This window comes from Syngnathus leptorhynchus, chromosome 21 (assembly GCF_054491065.1).
Source record: "Syngnathus leptorhynchus isolate UIUO chromosome 21, UIUO_Slep, whole genome shotgun sequence".
Classification (NCBI taxonomy): domain Eukaryota; kingdom Metazoa; phylum Chordata; class Actinopteri; order Syngnathiformes; family Syngnathidae; genus Syngnathus; species Syngnathus leptorhynchus.
In genome coordinates this window covers 3,154,202-3,174,862 of record NC_141215.1, presented here as the reverse complement: position 1 = coordinate 3,174,862, position 20,661 = coordinate 3,154,202, and the positions used below count along the sequence as shown (strand labels likewise).

The 20,661-nt window shown below is 45.4% G+C and overlaps 2 protein-coding genes across 10 annotated transcripts in view; both read left to right on the top strand.

Moving 5' to 3' along the window:
- Nucleotides 1-137: 137 nt before the first annotated feature.
- Nucleotides 138-14,616, top strand: znf800b (zinc finger protein 800b). Of its 6 annotated transcripts, none has more exons than XM_085901623.1 (12): nucleotides 138-3,958; nucleotides 7,842-7,917; nucleotides 8,553-8,847; nucleotides 8,930-9,025; nucleotides 9,497-9,640; nucleotides 9,719-9,890; nucleotides 9,962-10,146; nucleotides 10,229-10,387; nucleotides 10,453-10,814; nucleotides 11,003-12,085; nucleotides 12,521-12,642; nucleotides 14,472-14,616. In XM_085901623.1, exons 2-11 carry the CDS (start codon nucleotides 7,864-7,866, stop codon nucleotides 12,620-12,622), a joined length of 2,652 nt encoding a protein of 883 aa, XP_085757749.1. In that variant the 5' UTR covers nucleotides 138-3,958; nucleotides 7,842-7,863; the 3' UTR covers nucleotides 12,623-12,642; nucleotides 14,472-14,616. The 6 variants fall into 6 exon arrangements, with proteins under 6 accessions (XP_085757749.1, XP_085757748.1, XP_085757747.1 ...); XM_085901622.1 differs by lacking the exon at nucleotides 14,472-14,616 and having other exon boundaries at nucleotides 138-2,123; nucleotides 3,756-3,958; nucleotides 12,521-13,887; XM_085901621.1 differs by lacking the exon at nucleotides 14,472-14,616 and having other exon boundaries at nucleotides 138-2,368; nucleotides 3,756-3,958; nucleotides 12,521-13,887.
- A 4,713-nt stretch (nucleotides 14,617-19,329) lies between these two features.
- Nucleotides 19,330-20,661, top strand: part of grm8a (glutamate receptor, metabotropic 8a) — an 83,242-nt gene continuing 81,910 nt past the window's right edge. For all 4 annotated transcript variants that reach the window (XR_015063051.1, XM_085901617.1, XM_085901616.1 and 1 more), the window contains exon 1: nucleotides 19,330-19,877. Coding sequence is in view for 3 of the 4 variants with exons in the window: in XM_085901617.1 (XP_085757743.1) it covers nucleotides 19,341-19,877 (537 nt within the window). In the remaining variant the exon portion in view is untranslated. The remainder of the gene's footprint in view (nucleotides 19,878-20,661) is intronic.

Here is a 20,661-nt window from a genome sequence, read left to right as displayed (position 1 = left end):
TGCATCGTATTTCAATATCGGAGGAAGTGTGAAGTCGAGTTGTTTATAATTTTTTTCTTCTGTTTCTTTTTTTTTTTTTGGGGTGCCACATACATTTAAGGTTGGAGCTAAAGGAACAATTGACATTTTTTTTTTTTTTTTTTTAGAAAATGTGTCCATATCTGTTTATTATTACTCTTTGGTATTTATTACGTTCCCCTTTTTGTACTGAGCTGCAGGATTGAAACTATCATTTTAATGCCAATGGCCTGGTATCGCCTCCCCCCCTCACCCCCTCCCGAAATGCAATTTCGACTTCTTTTTTTTAAAATAATTTTATTTTCTGTGCTCCACTCTAAATAACAGGTCAAGTTCGAGTGCGTCTATTGACGCTTTTAGCAACACGCGTCTTCATAAAAGCACTATTTCAAGTCAATTGACTTAAAAGGGGGGGGGGGAATTGTTTCATCGCCATTCCCTCAGGTGCTTCCTTTTCAATCGCTCACCGTATTACTCATCGTAAGCAGAAATAGTGAGAATACACGATGAATGCTTTGCTGGGGAACACGTGATGCGTGTTTTGTCATCACGTGACCCCGCCTGTCATACAACAGGTGCTTTTCAAGCAACACTTTGGAGAGTCCGAATATCTCCTTGACACCTTTGGACAAGTGTCTTATCAGTATTTCTTGTCTTGTTTCCATTACATCTGTGCTCCCCCTTTTCAACACTATTCAAGTTTATATACAGTGGATAGAAAAAGTCTACACACCCCTCTCTGTTTAATGCTAGGTTTTTGTGGGAGGGAAAAAAACAAAACAAAAGATAAAACCACTATTAGTAAGAGGGTGTGCACAATTTTGCAACCACTTGTTTGTTGTTACTCAGCCTAATTTTCTTTTCACCCCCGGTTGAGTTTTACAGGTTGTCACGTAAATGTTAGCATTTGAACATGTGGGGTGTGTAGACTTTAAATAGCTCAAGGGGAAAACCTATTCTGGAAAAAAAAAAAACTCACAGTCCTGATTTTGTCACTGGTCTTCCCATTTTTACCCCACAAAAAGACGGGATTAAAATTCTTATTTTTGGGGGGGAAAGAGGAAAAGTCACTAGGGCTTGAGAGGTGGCGACTATGTTGGTCATGTTAATAATCTGGGAGCTTCTCAACTACTTCATAGGAAGCCCGACGTGAGGGCGACATTGCGACAACGCAGCTAAAAAAAAAAAAACCGATGACAAAGTTCACCGATTTTTTTTTGTACGTCAATCTCTTTGCTTGTTGTTAACGCTTCCCCTTCCTCAGTGTTTGCACTTTGTAACAAAATCTTTAACCAAGTTGTATTTATATATATATATATATTTGACACGTTCAAAGTTTATATTTGTACGTCTCCGGCAGTAAATAAGAAGGCCGCGTTTGAAAAACGAAACCTCCTCCTGATACCAGCGCACTGTTCTTTTCTTTCAGGATGCAAAAGTGTGCTGAAAATTTGAATGTCTGCAAACTCGCCTTGGTATTTTGTTTCACTGCCGTTCGACCGGAAGTTGTTTCGAAACACTTGTTTGAAAAGGAAAAGCTTTTTTTTTTTTTTATTAAATAACTAAAGTGTGAACTAGTTGGAGAATCATTTCACCTTCTGCCTCCTACTTTGAATCTGGAATTATCAATGTAGAAGTTTTCTATGTCCGTACAGTTTTCTACTGAAGGCGCCGTTGACCTCTGGAAGGTAAGTTTGCTCGTAATGGATGCACACTTGTAATTATAAAAGATAATAATAAATAATATTTTGGGCATATTTTTTTAAGGTTTTAAAATACTCCAAGCAGCACCGACGCCCCGCCCCCCGCCACCCCCCAACACAAACCCTTCAGCCCACTCTTCCTCAATGCAAACAGCATTCTTATGATAATGGATTAATGCCGGTGCTTAAGTTAATTGTGTGTCATTGCCGGCATCCCTTTTTGTAGCTTTGCTTTTCAGCCTTCACTAGGAAAGACTCATAGTTGGAGCATTCGTAGAACATGTTTTTGCTGTTGTTAGTTATTATCCCTATTTGTAAAAGTGTTTCTCAGTATTGTTTGCAGATTCCCCCTAGTGGTACGTGAAGGAATCGCTGCCTTCGGAGAGTTCAGTTGTTGAACTTGTAAGTATCATACTGTTTGTAAAACGATTTTTTTAAATTGAACTTTTTAATAGTAACAAGCGAGTCAATTATTCTTTGGTCATTTCTTTTCTGTAGTCCCTAAAAAAAGTATATGCAAGTTGTTTGGCGCACCTGGATGAAGCCAGTTTTATTAGCAACACCTGATTTTACAAATGCTATTCTTTGTTAAACATGTTTATATCAACTTTTGACTAAAACGAGTCTAATTTCAGGAAGCATATAAGGTAGGTTCATATTTTAGTATTATTAGCAGCATTACAGTCACTCAAGTCGAGTTGTGTTACTTGGTCAAAGTTTTGGAAGTTAGCATAACAAGTGATACTAGCTTGAGCTAAGCTAACAAACGTTAGCATTGCAGTCATGGTAACTTGCTAAAATGATGAGTCAGTTTAAGACTAGCACTGAAATTGGATTTCCCAAAAAAAAAAGTTTTCGAATTGTGTATTTTCAGTTCACAACAACTTTTGTGTGCCCTGTTTTCTTCTATTGTGCCAAGTTCTCAAAATGGGGATTGTATAATGAACAGTATTTTTAACCTCCTCTATTTTAACCTTATCCATCACAATGAAAATACTTCAATAAATCTCTCATGATGTAATGTATCATAGATTTTGGTTTTCCTACTGGAATGACATTAAAATAAGGCCGATTAAAAGAATGAAATGAATTATAGCCATAGTTCCAAGGAAAATTTCCAGTTTGACCCACCAGCATATAGACATGAATCAAAACCACAGAATATTATTATTATTTTTTTGTAAATAGATTGCTAGATGAGATGCCAAAAACCTTATTGTCTAGTTCAAGTGTTACACGGAGTAGGATACTCAAACTTTGATGCGGAGCAATGCCGTCGATTAGTCGTTCAACCTGTTTGAAATTCTATTCGATTTTTTTTTTTAAATTACTTAAATCCAAGCTGGAATCAGTACTCATAAGTACTTTTGTCAGCTCTGACAAATTAGTCGGTTAAAAGTGGAGATGCCACAAGCACGATTAATCGACTTCAAGTGTTTTAACATCGATGCACAGTAGTAAAGTTAATTGGACGATTAATCGGCTCAATCTGTTACATTTAGCCTGTTTAAAAGTGGAAATTCTATTCGAGAATTGTTTTTTGGGTTGCTCCAGCTCTAAATTCAGTTGATATGTAAAAAAAACCCCCAAAAACACTTGCTGTGCTTTACTTTATTTTAACTTTAAATGCAGGAGTTGAATCTTAACTTCTGATCTTACCAATGTTTTTTCAGTCACCTCTGACAAATTGTCAGTAAAATCAATAATACACGTGGAACATTTTTTTTAATTGTTTATTTTTATTCTTGACTCATCTTTTGTGTCGTGCCACAACTTTGCGCATCTAAAATACGTTTAGTTTGATTTCGACGTACAGCTTAAAGCGTCCCGTTGGAGAGTTCGTGTTGTCAAAGGGCTCGCTTGCGCGTTTTGGGGGCGACACAAATTTGGCGCTAGACGTGTGTGGCCTTTGGATTAAAGCAGCAAAAGAAATCGAAGGGATTCGTAACGACGACGCGTCGTTGTTCTTTCATGTGTGTTTGCTTTTTTCTCTTGATCAATTCTCATTTGTTGTCACCCTTGATCGTTTGGCAGCCCGAGCGGGACGGGGGGGAAGAGGGTGCACCTTTGCGCAGAGGCAGCCTCGGCGCCCGAGAGGCTCCTCTGGGTGCACAAAGGCAGCGGCACGCAGTGCAACTTCGCTCGGCACGAGCGAACCGGCCACGCCGAATACGCTCCGGATCGACCGAATCGGCTCCCGTAGCCTCCTCGACACAACACCCGGTAGGAGATACACGGTAAGCACTCGTTTAGATGCGGTTTGGCGATGCACGGAAGATCTCTCGGCGCCTCCGCTTCGGGCTTCCCGAGCCTGCTTGTTTTTGCAGAAAATGGCGTCATCGCCCTCGTTTTCTACCCGGCCGCGGCGAGCACGCTTCCATGGGCTTCGGGCAGCCCGAATACTCCGTGCTAAACCCCGCGGGGTGTGCACACGACCTCGACGGCGTGTTTTAAGCGTGATCGGTGCCCGAAAACAGAGGCTAGCCGACGCTTTCGTGCGGTGGAAGGACGCGCAAAGATGGAAGGGTCACCGGTTCTGTGCGCCAGGCTGCCGCCTCTTGGAAAAGGTGCTGGCGCTTTTGGCGCATATTAGCACCGCCGTCGTGGGGCTAAACCAGCCCGGGCGGCCTGGGGCGCTTCGTGGTGTTAACACCGAGGTGGATGTCGTGTTTATTCGGTGTCTGTGCGTGCTTTTATCCGGCTCAACTCGTCTTTACGCCGCACTTCCCCAGCCATGCTGCAGTCGCTACGAAGGGGGGCCTCCAAGCACGATGGCGCGGAAGGTGCGTTTCGAGCCGAGCGAGCTAACACGCTTTTTTGTCGCTTCTAAACGCCATTTTAGCGACTAAAAAAAGGGATTTTGAGCACGTTTGGTGACGGGGGGAGGAAAGGCGGGTCGATACGGGAGAGGAAACAACCCCGCGCGCTACCTCGCTTTACGCAAAAATACGAGTGGGGAGAGTTTGCACAAAAAGTGGGGAAGTCCGACAGCTCCGCAAGCACCTCGGTGGCGCTGCTGCTTTTTGCGCAGCTGGCCCAACCGCCAACCGTGCACCGGCCAACCTTTTGTAAATAGTTTGGAATCTTGGTCACAAAAAAAAAAAAGGGAGCACAATAGTCACCGCGCCAGCCCCCTTTATGGCCCGTCAATGCGCTCCTAAGTCCCACTCGGGCTGTCCCCCCACCCCCCCCCCCGGATCAGGCAGTGCATGCGTCCTAGCGGCCATCACCACACCACGGCGAGGCCACTCGACTCACTTTGCATGTTTCCACTAGACAAGCACACGATCTATCGCGACATTTTCGCATCACTTGATATACGCCTTGAGTTTAATTTAAAAAAAAAAAGTAATGCATCCAAAGCGTGCGTGATCTGATCATCCGGGTCTACGCGCGACCACGAACACGGGATGTGTCATTTCTAAATCGGCCCGGTTGTATTTGCGTCACGGGCCCCTCCGTTTATGCAGCCGGGCTGGAGCGGCTTTTGCACAATGCGCCCGACCGGCAACACCCTCCGGTAGTCCGTTATCGGGAAGTATCGTCAAGCCGGAAAAAGAGAGCTCGAAAGCCGGCCACGGATCTATACCTCCTCGCACTGTATCGAAGGCAAGTTCCAGTTATCTCAAGTGAGCAGGCCGGCCAGAGCTGCACGGTCCACCCTTTCTTTTTCTTCTTCTTCTTCTTCCTCCTCCTCCCCTCGACCATTCGCGTCGTGGGTAGATCACGCGTGGATCGTTAGTCCCCGCAAACGCGCTGGGCAAGGGGAAGTCACGCGTGGGTTTGTTTGCTTCCACCACCGTGACGCGCCGCGCGTTACCGCTTGTGTTTTTAAAACGCCACCAGCGTTTGCATTGCTCGACTTGGACTCTTAAAAGTGAAGCGCCCCTGAACTTGGTAACCACCTCAAGTGAGAAGTGCACGTTTTTTGTTTTGTTTTCTGGAAGCGATGCAGTCGATGCAAAAGTCTACACACCCCTTTTAAAATGCCCGTTGTTTTTGTCATACTAAAACATGGAATGCAGAAAGTGGAGAAAATATGGCATGTCAGGAAAAGTCTTTACTGGAAGAGCAGTTCTTTGTTTGGGGTTAATCAGAGGCACTTCATCCCAGTTATTAGAAGGTGTGCGCACTTGTGCAACCATATTGTCTAGTTTATTTTTGCTTCACCTCCCAATGATTGCTTTTATATGCCAAAGAGATTTTTGTGGCATTTTTATATTACAAAATTGTGGCATTTGAACAGGGGTGTGTAGACTTTAGTGTGTAAACATTTGGTGAGCACCTCAGGAAGACAAACGCGATGCAAACAGGACAACTAGTATTTACGATTTTACCTCCTCCCTCGGTTTTTTTTTTTTTCTATCTCATTCGTTGTTGCTTTTAATGAATATGAACTACTTGTCAGTCGGTTATCAGCCACCGTTGACAGGTTGTATATATATCAAGCCGGAGCAAACGTAAACAGATGGAAGATAGACCGAGTACGTACGAGCAGTAGTCGTCTGATTGCATCTTTTGTTTGGAGATTTTAAGCTGTGTCAGTAAACTGCCCCCCCCCCCCTCTGTAAACTGAAGATAAATTCAATATTGGCTTTTGGAGCACATTTGGAGGTTATTTTTAATATTAAATCGACCGATTATGGCCCTTCAAACATTGGGTACAATAATGATTCCACGTAAATATATATAAAAATCTTACTATCCTTAAATTAAGGAGTTTTTATTTTCATGCATTACAGAATTTTTAGAATTAATCGGGTGATTAATCAGTCCAAAAAAAATTGGTTCTAGAGTGTGGCATCGCTCCTTCGGGAAGTAGTCGTGTCTGGATTTCTTCTCCATGGCCACCGGGACGCACCGAGCGCTTCCTTCTCGAATCCCTGACCGTTTGCACGTCGTCTCTCGGGTTTGTGTCTCGCCTCGCCGGCTTAAACCGCGCCGTGGATTATCACTGAGGATGCAGCATCACGTATTTGCTCATAAATTATGTAACTGGCAAGACTTAGAGATGGATTTGGGAGACACATTTCAACATGATCTCACAATCAAACCATCCATTTGCTAAGACTGGAGACGGGCGGTCGAATGGCTCGGAAGCGCGTGCGTTTTGTTGACGTTTGGTTTTTAGGGTTGCGTGTTGGTCGGTTAGCGGGGATAAAAAAAATAATAATAAAGATTTCCACTGAAATTTGGAGATAAATGGGTTCCTTTGTGTTCAGTGCGCGAGTGCCTCAAGCACTCAAATGAACCCTCTTAGTGTCAGTTTGAGTTACACGTTAAAATACTGCTGACTTCATTGATGTCATCCTTTGTTTGAGCTATTTTTGAAAGAAAAAAAAAAGAGAGAAAAAACTGTTGCATAGTTCCTCAGGATCCTCTTTTCTCTCCTTCCGGGTAACAGGTGTCCTCCCTGTTGGAGTCGGAATGAAACTCCTCAACTTTTTACATTTTGGAGGGGGAACAACAAAACACTTGAGTCGCAGCTTTGTCTCCCTCTGTTGGGATTTTCTGTGAACTACAACGATAAACATGGCTGACTGTTTATTTAAGCTGATTTTTTTTTTTTTCTGTTTGAGTTCTACTATTTACATAAACAGTTTACTGATCTTTTAGCGTCAGCCAGTAAATAATCATAAAACTATACCGTAATCACACAGGTGTTAGCTATCTTTGTCTTGCCAATTTATCATTTTTAATGTTAAAATTAAAAGTGACGCGCAGACACAGATGGTGGATGAAACGGGGGGGGGGTAGCTGGACTGGTTTACTAGTTTTGATGGTAGTGGAGACACAATGAATGCTGTTTAATTGGTAAAACAATGTGAGCAAAGTAAATCTATGTTCTGTATTGGGTATCATTTATTTATTTTACACTAATGGGTACGATAGCATGATTGCGTGTTACGTCCACTAGAGGGAGACATGAATCCAATTTCACATTCAGGAATGTTGATGAAAAAGCCGGATATGAAAATCTTAACCTGGGTCAATTTTACACTTTTGTTTCATCTTTTGATGATGAAGTATATTTAAAAAAAAACAAAACAAAAAAAAAAACATCCACTGAGTTTTACTTTTTTTTTTTCCTTTCCTCACAAGTGATTTCATATGTTACAGGTGAAGTCGGCGTGTCGGCACCATGGTGAAGACAAAGTCAGCCGGGAGGAAGAGCGCTCACACCGTCCGCCAACAGGTACAGAAAAAAAAAAGTCTAAAACTGCACCAGAAACCTTTGTTCTTCCATCGATTTATTTGCCAACATGAGTTATTTGCTGTATCCACGCCGGTTCCGAATCCAGGTGGCCCACTTTGCGCCGCCCTGATGTTCAGCAAGGCGCCACAGTGTGGGAGTTGTTTATCCCCTTCCAAGGGCAGCGGGGACGTGCTACGTTGAGAGAGACAGACGAGGGGGGGGGGTAGTGAGAGTAAGATGATGAGGATAAATTGGTGGGTGGAGGTGGAGAAAAGATCAGCTCATGTATTGGCCCACAGTCACTAATCTACTGAGGTGTGTGTGGATGTCATGAGGTTAACTTTCACCCCCCCCGGATGCAAAGGATTGATGATATTACACGCACGCAATTCATTCTAGGTCAGACTAGTCAATTTAGCTCAGTGGAGCGGAATGCAGCCAATGAAATGTGTTTGTCGCTCCTAGTTAAAGTTAGCCGTTAAGCTGATGCATACAAAAATGCACCAAAAACCAAACTGCTAGCTTAATGCTAGCGTGTTATGCAAAATACCATAAACAGGCTACTAAAATTAGCATAAGCGTTTTGTGATGGTAACCCTCCTCACTTGGTTGTTTTTCCCCCCTCGTTGGTTTAGTCCCCCCTACCAGACGCGGAGGAAATTCCACACAGTTCGAACACGGAACCAACTCCGCCGCCGGAGTGCGTCTCTGACAACCTCGACACTCCCGCTCCTACCGAGGCAGCGGCTGAAAGTCCTCCAGAAGCCCCAGAGGACATCCTGGCCAAGGGTGATTGCGCTGCCCTGGCCAAGCCGCTGTGGAGGCCCATCCCCCCTCTGCTCCCAGAGCCCGACAAGGGGCCCACCCGGGACCAGAGCTGTCAGACCGAGGACTGGCTGAAGCAGACTACCCCTGGCACTCACAACGCAGGTAACAATCGCCCAACTTTCTGAAATGATGAATGGCCCCACTTAGAAGTAACAAAGCGTCTCATTGTTTTGCCTTCTTCAAGGTCACTGCGTGGAGCCCGGAGATCCCCCTGTGCTCCAGCAGCCCCTGCACACCTCCAAATCTGGAATCCATCAGATTATTGAATGCTTTCGTTCAGGTTTGGAACGCACATTCACACTTGACCAAAAAGTCATATACTGAATATGGAATGAGTGGAATCGTTGGTACTTCATGAAATAGAATGTAAAGTCTGTCACAAGTTACTCGAAACTGTGATAGTGTTGGTTGCTCGTTGCAGAGGATAAAGAATATATGATACAAATGCTAATAACTCAAGTCTTAAGTCATTTGTAAGATTTTGTCTCCGTATTTGAAGAATATCACTTTCAACTTTTCTGCTTCATGAAAAAATTATCTTCACTACTTCAGCTCAGAATTTATCGAGGGCCACGGTTTGATTTTATTTAATTTTTCGTCGTTTTTCCAGCCTAATTGCTTCCTTGCGATTTTCAAATTGCATTCTGCTACACTGGGCTGTCGATTTGAATTTGCTCTAATCGCAAGGCACCAAAATGGCCGACACGTTGTATCGGGCCCTAATTCCTGACATTGCTTTTTGTGCGTGCAGGCACCAGCCAACTGAGGCACATGCTGCTGAGGGAGGTGGACACCATCTTTGAGTGTAAGGTGTGTCGAAGTCTCTTCCGTGGCCTGCCCAACCTCATCACGCACAAAGAGTACTACTGCCTGTCACGGCTGCCGGAACACGACGGTGGGTGTCGACGTTATTTAGATGCAGTGTACCTAATGTTTTGTCTCTCGAACCAACTCTCGACCTTTGTGCCTTTAGGCGATGACCGACAGAACGTGGCCCTTCAGGATTTGACAGACATCATCTACCACAGAGCCGACCGACCGGACTATGTGGTACGACTGGAGCCCATCCAGAGCACCAACAAGGCCATGTACCAGTACCTCACCACCGAAGAGGAACTGGCTCGGTATCCGTCGCGAGCGCCCAGGTACTGTTGGTTGGCCCCGGAACCGACTTGTCGTTTCCTTATCCTCGCCATCACTGACGTGGTATTCTCAGTGCCAGGGAGAGTCCAGTCGCATGGGAAGGCGAAACTGGGGAGGCTGACAACAACCAGACCGGCCAGCCCCGTGGTCCAGAGAGCCCAGCGCACAGCCAGGGTAGGAAGAGGTGGGAGGCGGAAGAGGAGGAAGCGAAAGAAGCGGCACCACAGCCCGAGGACGAGGGATCCACTAGCGGGGTAGGTGGAAAACGTCACACCTTAAGGTGAGGCTATGTCAATGACATCATGAAGTCAGACCTAATGGCAGTTGTCGGTCCAGGTAGAGGACGTTACGATTTCGTGCTGTCTGTGCGGTCAAGACTTCAACTCGCGCCGCAGCATCCGACGCCACTGTCGCAAAATGCACAAGACCAAACTGGAGGAGCTGCGCAAGTTCACCGAGACGCGGACGGTCCCGACGAGCCTGCTCTCTATGGTGAAAGGTTAGTCGCACTTGTCTTCCGCTTGTTTTTTTCGAGAGGACTTAAAACGTTGTCTTATTGTGAAGGTCGGCCACAGTCTCTGAGCACACCGCCGGGAAAGTCGTGCCCCGTGTGCCTCAAAGTGTTCGCCACCAAAACCAACGTGCGCCGCCATTTTGACGAGGTGCACCGCGGCTTGCGACGGGACACTATCACCCCCGCCATCGCCTCGCGGCCCGGCCAGCCACTCTCTCTGGAGGCTACCCCACCCAAGAAGGGCAACAGCGCCTCGCCGCCACGAAGCAGCAGCTCCAAGTCGGGCCCTGTCAACGCCAAAGCGGCGCCTCTGAACCAGAACCGCGCAAAGCCTCCGAGTCAACCTCAGACGACATCTCCGAGCCAACTGCCGAGCCGCTGCACGCTGTGCAAAAGGAACTACAGCTCACAGGTTAATCTTGCTTGCCCTATTTTATGGCGTTCCACAGGGTTCAATTTTAGGGCCCCTGCTGTTTTCACTGTATCTGTTTTTAAAAATCCTTAAGGCTACTTTTGTCATGTCCGGAAGAAATCAGGGCCTTAAGATGAAGGAACCCTGTCAATCTGTTGTCGATCTAATGCGAAGTGTTTGTCTCTTAGCTGATGTTGAAAAGACACATGCGCATCGTCCACAAGATATACAGCGTCAAAAGTAACCGATCAGCGACCACGTCAGCTGCCACGACGCCAACTGCACCTGCGACCAACACCGGCACCAGCAGCAGCAGCAGCAGTAGTAGCAGAGTGCTGCCTAGCAACAGTATCCAAGTCAAACAAGAAGCCGTTGAACCCTCAGAAGAAGACGAGCAAGATGAGGCAATGGACCAAAGTCCACCCGCGTCTCCCACTCATAGCACCGGATCGACAAAAAGTGCCGCCGGGCTGTCCGCCGCTCTGAAAGTCAAGGAAGAGGAGACGGCGTGGAGCCCCAAGGCGGCAGCCGGCACGTCGGCCGGTAGTCCGGCGGCTAAAAACAAACTGTCGGTGGGCTTCGACTTCAAGCAGCTCTTCTGCAAGCTGTGCAAACGCCAGTTCAGCTCCCGTCAGAACCTGTCCAAGCACATCGAGCTGCACATGGACGGCAACGAAATCTTCATCAAGTTCTACCGCTGCCCGCTGTGCCGCTACGAATCGCGCCGCAAGCGGGACGTCCTGCGTCACGTGACCGTGGTGCACAAGAAGTCGTCGCCCTATCTGGCCAAGATCATGCCCAAACTGGAGAGCCGGTCGGTGAAGAGGCTCGCCGAGGCCGTCCTCAGCAATACCAATCCCAAGAAGGCCGGCGGCAAGGGGGAAGTCAACGGACGCCACGCCTCCACTACCTCCTCCCCTTGCCCGTCGCCTCCCGTCACCCGCAAGCAAGACACGGCGCCGCCTCCCACCTCCGCCCGGAAAACCCCGGAGCTGCCGTCCCCATCTCCCGCCCCCTCGCCGCCCGTTACGCGGAAACAAGAGCGTCAACAAGCCCACCAGCCTCGCCCCGTCAGCCCCCCGATGACCCGCCGCAGCGACAAGCACTCGCATCACCGCAATCCATCCTCCGCCTCGGCGACGAGCACCCGCCGCCACGACGCGCCCCCCGAGAGCAGCGGCACCTCCGGATCAACCTCCACCGAAGTCCGAGTGACCAAGAATTTCTCCTTGCACGCCTGCGACCAATGTGGACGTGCCTTTGCAAAGAAGGTAACTCGACTTTTCCTTTTTGTCCTGACTTGAATCAGAAGCAAAACAATTTGATGAATTGACAAATGCCATCACACTGCAGCGCACCTTTCATCCATCACACCCACATGCTTTGATTTTCTTTTTTTTTTTTTTTTAATTATGTCACAAAGTGCAAGTAAGAGTTCAAAATACTTTTAAAAATTCTTCAATCTTCCCTTACCATCTTAGATGAAATGCAAATGTACTTCTGGGTTAAATAAATCAAATTGTGCTCAACAAATATACTGGGCTGGATTACAAAAGAAAGTTTAACCCAATGTTTGAATATTTGATATGGGGATGTCTTTTACTTACCACTAGAGAGAGCCTGTGAACCCAAATCATGTTTAGTATGTTTAAGCCACTAAATAATGAGTCCTATTTTGACATTATTATTATTTGATCTGTTTCCAGTTGTACCTGGAGTCTCACAAACGAAGTCACCGCAACGCAGCGACAGCAGCGGGCAGCAGGAGGAAAGGAGTCAGCACACGTTCCAAGTCGCTAGTGTGGTAAAGAAGAAGAAGAAATTCACTGTAAGAAACCTTTTGGCGCACTTTGCCTGTAGTTCTCTGCTCCTCCCGAATGTTTCCTTTCTTTCCCATCGTGCCCCCTTCGCCTCCTGCCCCCCCTCGGGCCAAAACATTCACCACACAAAAAGCGTGAGTGCGTACTTGAGCTAGTGGCTTAAGAGGTGCATTTGTAACCCTTTATTTATTTATTCCCCCCCCCCCCTCCGCATGTAGAATAGGGGTCCCGTGAAGAGCTGAGTCAAAACGTTTACCAGCTGTTTCCTTTTTGTGAAATGGAGGTCTTTGTCTCATGCCTCCTTTTTCCTCCGGCCGTGTTTCCTCCCACCTTCCGTCTCCTGCCTGCTTGGCTGGCACAATGCTCGCCTCGGGAAGTCGATTTAAAATGCGGACCACGAAAGAAACAAAGAAGAACAGGGACAAACTTCTACCTATTTTCCCCCCCCCCCCCCCCCAGGAGAAATACATTTTTCATATTTTTGGGGGTGGGAAGGAACTCCAGAAGAAAGCAGCGTGTAGTGCAAAAAGTGTCCAGAAGATGGTGCTGCTACCTATGAAAACTTTATATTCTGAAAGAACCATTGATGGATGAAGATGAAAAGCACCCCCCCCCTCTTTAAATTATATAAAGAGCATATGTGTATATATATATAGGTTATTTCCTTACATTTAATAGTGAGTAAAATAATCTGTAGCATTTGAGTTTGAAAGGAAGTCTAAAGATCTTAAAGATCTTAAGGTTGGATTACAAAATGCGACCAATGTATTGAGTTCTCGCCACACTCCATGAATTTCTACTTTTGCCCCCCCCACCCCCACCCCACCCCCGTATTACTTATTTAGTTAAATCAATTTAAGTGGTCAGGTAGTCTGCAAAACACTGGCGAGATGAAGACCAAATGTAAATAATGTTCATAAAGAAAAAAGCCAGGAATGGAACAAAGGTTGGGAACTATTTTTACACAATGGACGTGCGAGTTCAACAAGTTTCATATGAGAAGGGTGGAAATATACGAGTTATTCTTCCTTGTTGGATATGTTCATTTTAATTCAGATAGATACAGAAGTTCACATTCTATGTTTGACAGGTGGAGCATTTTTTTTTTTTTAATGCGAGCGTGTTATGAGAATAAAAACTGAAACGTTTAGCCAGGGAATAGTTTCTTTAACATGTTGTCATCTTAAGGTACCTTTCAAATGTGCCCAGAATGTTCAAACCACACACAAATAAACATTTAAACTTTTAAGCGGGACTTTGGTCTGACTTTCTTTTTGTCGCTCTCAGATATGAATAATAAAGACGCATCCATCATATTTGTTTATCTCTTTCACAGACAGACTTCATTTACCGTGGCTGCGATTGCTTTTGCCCACATTTCCATTTTCTCGTTTGCCTGTCATTTCCTATTCAATGATATAGCTTTGATTTATTTTTCTGTGTCGTGAAGTCATTCTTCTGACTGTGTCAAGCGTGATGCGAGGAATTTGTTTTGGATAAAGTTTGAATATTCCTCCATTGTTTATACATTGCAGGGCAAAGTGTGGATTAGAATGGAATGGAAAAAAAAATAATAATAAATGGATGGACAAGGACACTGTATGTTAGAGGTGAAAATATAAACATTTTGATTAGAATTTAATCATAAGGCAAAATGGTATAAATATATATTTTAATTTCAATACGTAATGAAATACATTGATTAAAAAGAAAATTTTAAGCTTAATTTCATTAAAAAAAAAAAACCGCTAAATTAAGCCAAATGACGAGACTTGTTGTAATGGCATCTTTTGGCCTCAAGATGACGCCCGTGTTCCATGTCTCTTCTTTCCTATAGGCGCAGCGGAGTCCCAACGATCAAATTGAACATGTTGCATCCGCCCCCCGCCCTCCAATCAACACACAAGCGAACCCCCGTGGGGCTCCTCTAATCGCGTTCCTCGTGGCTGATCAAATTGTTATTACAACGCAGATGGGATGCGCTTCATTTATTTTAATTCCACTCCCACACCAAGATCCATGACGCTCGTGTTTCTTGCGGTGGGCGGTGCTAATAGCAATCAATGGGCGTAGTCGAGAAAAAGAAAAATTGATTCAAGTTGAGTCAATCAATAGGGCGTATTTGACATAGTGATGCGCTCGTGTAAAATTGTAACTATATTCTCCCGTTAACTATTAAACCTATCAATACAGATCGATCAACTTGATTGACGTTCGTACGACTCAATTGAGAGCCCAGCTGTTGACGTAACGGGATGCGTGGTATGAAACGAATGCAGGTGTTTTCTGATTATTGACGTGTCGTGACGTAAGTCTGACTTTCTCTCTCTGTCTCTGTCTCTCTCTCTGTCTCTCTCTCTGTCTCTGTCTCTCTCTCTGTCTCTCTCTCTGTCTCTCTCTCTGTCTCTCTCTCTCTCTCTCTCTCTCTCTCTCTCTCTCTCTCTCTCCCCCCATGTCGCGCGCACGTACTCCCTCTACCTTCTCGTGGCTGCGCACACGTTTTGGGGGGGAGCGCTTGATTGAGGCAGCTGCGCTCATCCCACGGACGCGGCGTTATTTCGTTCGATATTTACCTGTAATAACAAGCAAGGAGCACTTCTAGCAACATTTGGGCGTCTTCACTTTTTTATTTTTTTTTTTAAACTGTCGTGGATACGGATAACACTCAAGGAGGACTGCTTTATTTTTTCTCCTTTTTTTTTTTTTTTCTTCTTGGAGGGACCCCCCCCTCACACGGGAGAAGACTGGAAGTCCACTCGGGCAGGATACTCCTTCATCTTCTACACTCTGAAGACTTGAAGGTATTTTTCTTTCTCCATTCACATTCCACCAGTGACTCTATCCAACATTTCCATTCTTTGCGTCGTGCTTTGGGTAACAGAAGCCCACCTTGGAGCTTTCCCTCCTCAAAGGGAATATTGCAGTGGTGTTTCCTCATCTTTCACAGAGGATGGCACTGTCTCATTTAATGAGACTGAATGCAGAGCTTTATGGGACCCCTATATGAGCTGTATAATCAGCTTATGGGGCGAGTATTTTTCATTTCTTTTATCATATTACCCCCTCATTGTTTCGAGATAAATGTAGATAAACTTATTTTGTTAGAACTGTCGAAGCTTCCATGTGTTATCTATGAGGGTGGAGCGTTGCTAATTATTCAAGCAGTGGGACCGGTATTGTTTATCAATAAAAATAAATAAGTGAATATGTTCCTATTGAATTTGCTCAAGTGGTTGAAATCATTTTATCGACTAAGTGAATCACTTTTTAGTGAAAATGAATCAACATATGATAGTGTTGCTTCATCTCCAATGCAGTTCTACTAGTAGCGTCTGGATCCGGCTGTTGTCAATTAGGCTCATCGTAAATATGATTTAAGATATTTTCCTTTGGATAATTTGATATAAAATGGGTTTTGCATACTTTCTTCGTTTTGTGTCAAGAAGTTTTGTTAATTGCTACTTGTGTCATGTCTGTACATGTGGGACAGGACGGAACTCTTTAAATCTTTTTTTTATTTTTTTTTAACGCATTGATAGTTATTACGATGGAGGTTGGCGTCATATCTTGCTCTCCCCCACCAGATCATACGTCACAGATGCTCGATAAAACTGCAATGAATGGTGCCGAAAAGATGAGAATCCGATCCGCAGTAGTAACACCTGCTGTGATTTGGAGGGAGGGTGGGGTTGTTTCTATGGGGGGGGGGGCTGGTTGCACCGGTGGGATTCGGAGGACTGTCACTTGCTGAAAAGAGCAGCGAGCTCCCCGGAGACGAGTAGAGGCCTGCGCAAGAGTGATGGAGAGATGATGAAGAGGAGGCGGAGGCAGGGACGCGGGGGGGGGGGGGGGGGGGGTGTAAATAAGACAAGGGACGAGGGGGGGGGTTGATGGTGGAGTGTCGAGGAGGAGACGGTGGCGGGAATAAAAGAGGACAAGGTAGAGTGAAGCGACAAGTGAGCCAAACTCACCGCTGCCACTCCGATGAAGAGAGACGATGAGTCAGTCACGCACTTGGCTGTTTGCTTTGTTTTGCTGGATTTCAAACATTGAGAAAGAAATTGGATTCATAAACCAAATTTGGATCCGCTGATGAAAGTTGAGGCAATCAACACTTCAAATTTTATCCATCGGAATTTCCTGATTTTTTTTTTTTTTTTTTTTATTGTTTAATACAGAAATCAAATTGAATCAACATTTTGTCAATGAATATTCATGTTAAATCTTTATATTTTCTTCTTTTGTAGTAATTTGGTTGTCGGCAGTTCCACGTTTGTACATTCGAACACGATAGGATTATTTTATCGTGACATTTGATCCACCCTGAAAAAAAAAAAGTGTCGAATAAACGAAATCGCGCTCGGGCTCTGAAATTGCACCGTGCTAGCAGATCTGGCCAACCTACATAAAAGCGGCTTCTTCATCATCGCAGTCCGTTTGCCTCGTATGTCCTGTCGTGGTTTTGACCTCATTCCATTCAGAGGCGAGGAAGTGATGAATTAATTGGGACACAATTGAATTAGAGCCGGATCCGCTAAACGAGAGCCGGAGTGGAAGATATTCAGGCTGCGACTGGAGTCTTAAACCTATTAGGAGCCCTCAAGATGAAATTGGGCACGGGTACTTTTTCTTGAGATGCCAAGTGGTGAACTCCCATGCTGGATTAGCCCGAAGATGTGATGAAGAAGTTTCAAGTCCCTCATCGGTGATCTGACCCAAAGCGAAAATTCTCAGTTGTCAATTTATTTCAAGGATTTCCAATTGGTGAACTGTGAAAAATGATCAGGTACGCCCTGGGAAATTATCCAGTTTCATTTAATTAGTTTGAAAAGTTTTTATTTACTGCAAATAGTGTACCCCAGAAAATTGGTGAGTAATTAACGCTCTTGTGAAAATAATTTGTAATTTAACATAACTGCCAGAAAATGGTGGCATTTTTTTTTTTTTTGGGGGGGCTGAATCAAGCTCCTCAACTCCAATTTGTTTCTTTGTCAACATGCCACTAGGTGGCATCAAAGCAATATTGGCACTAAAAAAAAAACCAACTTTTTTTCGATACCACTTTGTTTTGCCGATACTGATACCCAGCACCGATACCATTTGTACTTTTGAAATTTCCCCCAAAAACAATGAGAGTTAATTTTTGAAAAGATTGGAGAATTCATTTTCAATGTTAGCTATCTTGTGACGCTAACAAGAAAGACCCAAAAATAAACTTTCATTACCACTAGTGCTTTTTCTCTTATTTTTAGAATGTGTGCAATTGCTATTTTCAAATACTCAAGATGTAACTTTTGGCTCAAGCAAAGAAATGTTTCATTTCTGATTTGTTTGCCTTTTTCCCCGTCCTTGCCCATTAACGCTAGTTCACTGTGAGAAAATGGCAGACCCGTTCCTTCATTTCTTTGGCTCCGAGGCTAGCGCTGCGCTCCTAATTAAACCACAGAAAGCGGCTAATTAGCTTAGCATTGGCAGCCTGCGGGGCTTGAAAGGGCGATCCAACAGCCATTTATCATTCATTCACTCTCTGCGGGCAGTAAACGCAAAACAAGCACAGTTATTTCTTTGACTCGCAAGACTCTTTTTGCATCCGGGGCCATTTGTACCGCAGCTACAAAGCTAATTAGCAAATCAGCACTTTTTGGACACACATAAACAGAAGACGTCCAGTGGCCATCACCCAACGAAAAAAGACAATCCTTTAAAAATCCGCCATTTGACCCATGAACCCCAGTATAGCATTTAATCAAGTGAAAGTAGTGAATTAAAAACTTAAAACTGCTTCTGTGCAATAAATAAAATAAGTGACTGTGGATTAGGGCCACCAAAAAAAAAAAAAAAAAACTCCAGAGGGCCCGGGCTCATGAAAGCATATTAGCACTCGTGTCATGTAGGAGCCAGTCGCTTTGTCACAAGCAATTTTCAGCGCCAGCCACGGCGGGGGTGATGCCAGATATTATGACTTCCTCGCAGGGACGGAGGTGCGAGCTCCTTTTCGTGAACCGCAGCTGCCAATGGAAACACGGCGCCGCGTTAAATCGAGGTGTTTGATTGAACAGGTGCAACAGCGTCTGTTGGAATCCTAAAACGTCACAAACGCGCGTCTGGAGCTCATCGGGCTTTTTATGGCGGGGTTCTTAACGATGCAAGCATACGCGGCTCATTGGAGCGTTGCGCCAAAGTGAGGGGAGGGAAATTATTTCAGTTGGTATTTTCCACGGAAGCGTGGAGCTGCCAATATCGAGGAAACATTTGACTGGCAAATGCCTTCGGCTTTACTTTGGCGCCATCTTGTGGCGAAGAGATATACGCCGTAATATGAAGCAATCTCTAAGTAATTACGAACCTTTTCAGGGAGGCGTCAATTTCTCATGGAATTTTGCGATTCGTTAAAAGGGGTCCCGTCTCACTCCCACTGTAATTTTGTGCCAAAAGTTTCAGGTTCATATTTCTCAGCAGCATTAAGAATCTCTTCTTCTGTTTCCCCCACCAGGCTTGACTGAACATGTAAGCAGTGGACAAACTCCCCAAAAAAGATTATTGGAAGGCAAATCATCCTCTAGATGCGTCTCATTTGGAATATGACTCACTCCTGGGGCTCAGCTAGCTTCACCCCTTGGCTCCTCCCCCACACCCTTGTCAATCAGTAGAACCCCCCCCCGCCTTACTTTTGGAATCCTTAACCCTTCCGAGATCCCCTCCAATCATGGAGCTTCAATCGAACCGTCAGCCGCAGTCCAACCCCGTCGTCTTTGTCCCGCTGGTCCTCTTGTGCGTTTGTGTCCTTCCCGTCGCCCGGCCGCAGCGACTTCCCATCGACCCCCAGGCCGCGCCGGAGTACGCCCACTCCATCCGGTTGGACGGCGACATCATCCTGGGCGGATTGTTCCCGGTGCACTCGCGGGGCGACCGCGGCACACCTTGCGGGGACCTCAAGAAGGAAAAGGGCATCCATCGCTTGGAGGCCATGATGTTCGCTATCGACTTGATCAACAAGGACCCCGAGTTGTTGCCCAACATCACGCTGGGGGCGCGCATCTTGGATACCTGCTCCAGGGACACGTACGCTCTGGAGCAGTCGCTGACCTTCGTGCAAGCCCTGATCGAGAGGGACGGCTCGGACGTGCGCTGCGCCAACGGCGACCCGCCCATCTTCACCAAGCCGGATAAAATTGTCGGCGTGATCGGAGCGGCGTCCAGCTCCGTGTCTATCATGGTGGCCAACATACTGCGCCTCTTTAAGGTAAGACCAGTATTTTATTTCTAGATTTTTTTCTGTGCGACAGTTTAGAGATTGATTGAAAGCTCTCAGTCAGCCGTCAGGAACGTTCCGTCTGCCCATGAGTCGGTGACAAGATAAAATGTAGTTGTGGTTTGTGGGAGCTCTGCAATTGTGACAAGCAAGTCCAGTCTACTCTGCAATTTAGTTTTCCACACTGACATTTCAGAAATTACTTCTCGGCAATGTTAGGATGTTGGTCATGGAAGCAAGGTCTTCAGTATTTTGCTAAATCGGTATTTGTCAAACAAGTGTAATGTCAAACAAGTGTGTCTGAATGTTCTTGGCCAGGAACTGTCAGATGCTCAGTTGTTCTGTCGCAATTGTCCTCAATGAGAAGAAAACTTTTCTGACACACCTGACTGAGACTCGCAGATTCTGCTGCGTTTGAAATGTGAATTCTTGTTTTTGGATCGATTTTTGTCTCGACTCCTCTCGGGTATCCTCGGACATCTTAGGCGAGATGTTCATTTGTTGCCTTGCGCTAAATAATCCGACGGAATCAAAATGTCAGCCACTCAATTACGGCTGAAACGTGTCAACAGCCTCTTACCGCTTTGCGAGAACGTGGGCGTCCATTTGTGTGTGACGAGTGGGCCTAATTGAGTTTCCCTCGGGGGCGTCGCTTTGTTTGTTTGCCGGAGAGTTTTTTTACAAGGCCATGATGAGGACGTTAATGTCAACAATGGAGGTCAAGCGAGAGTCTGTCGGATAAGTGTGATGTGGTTGAGATAAAAAATTTTTTGGT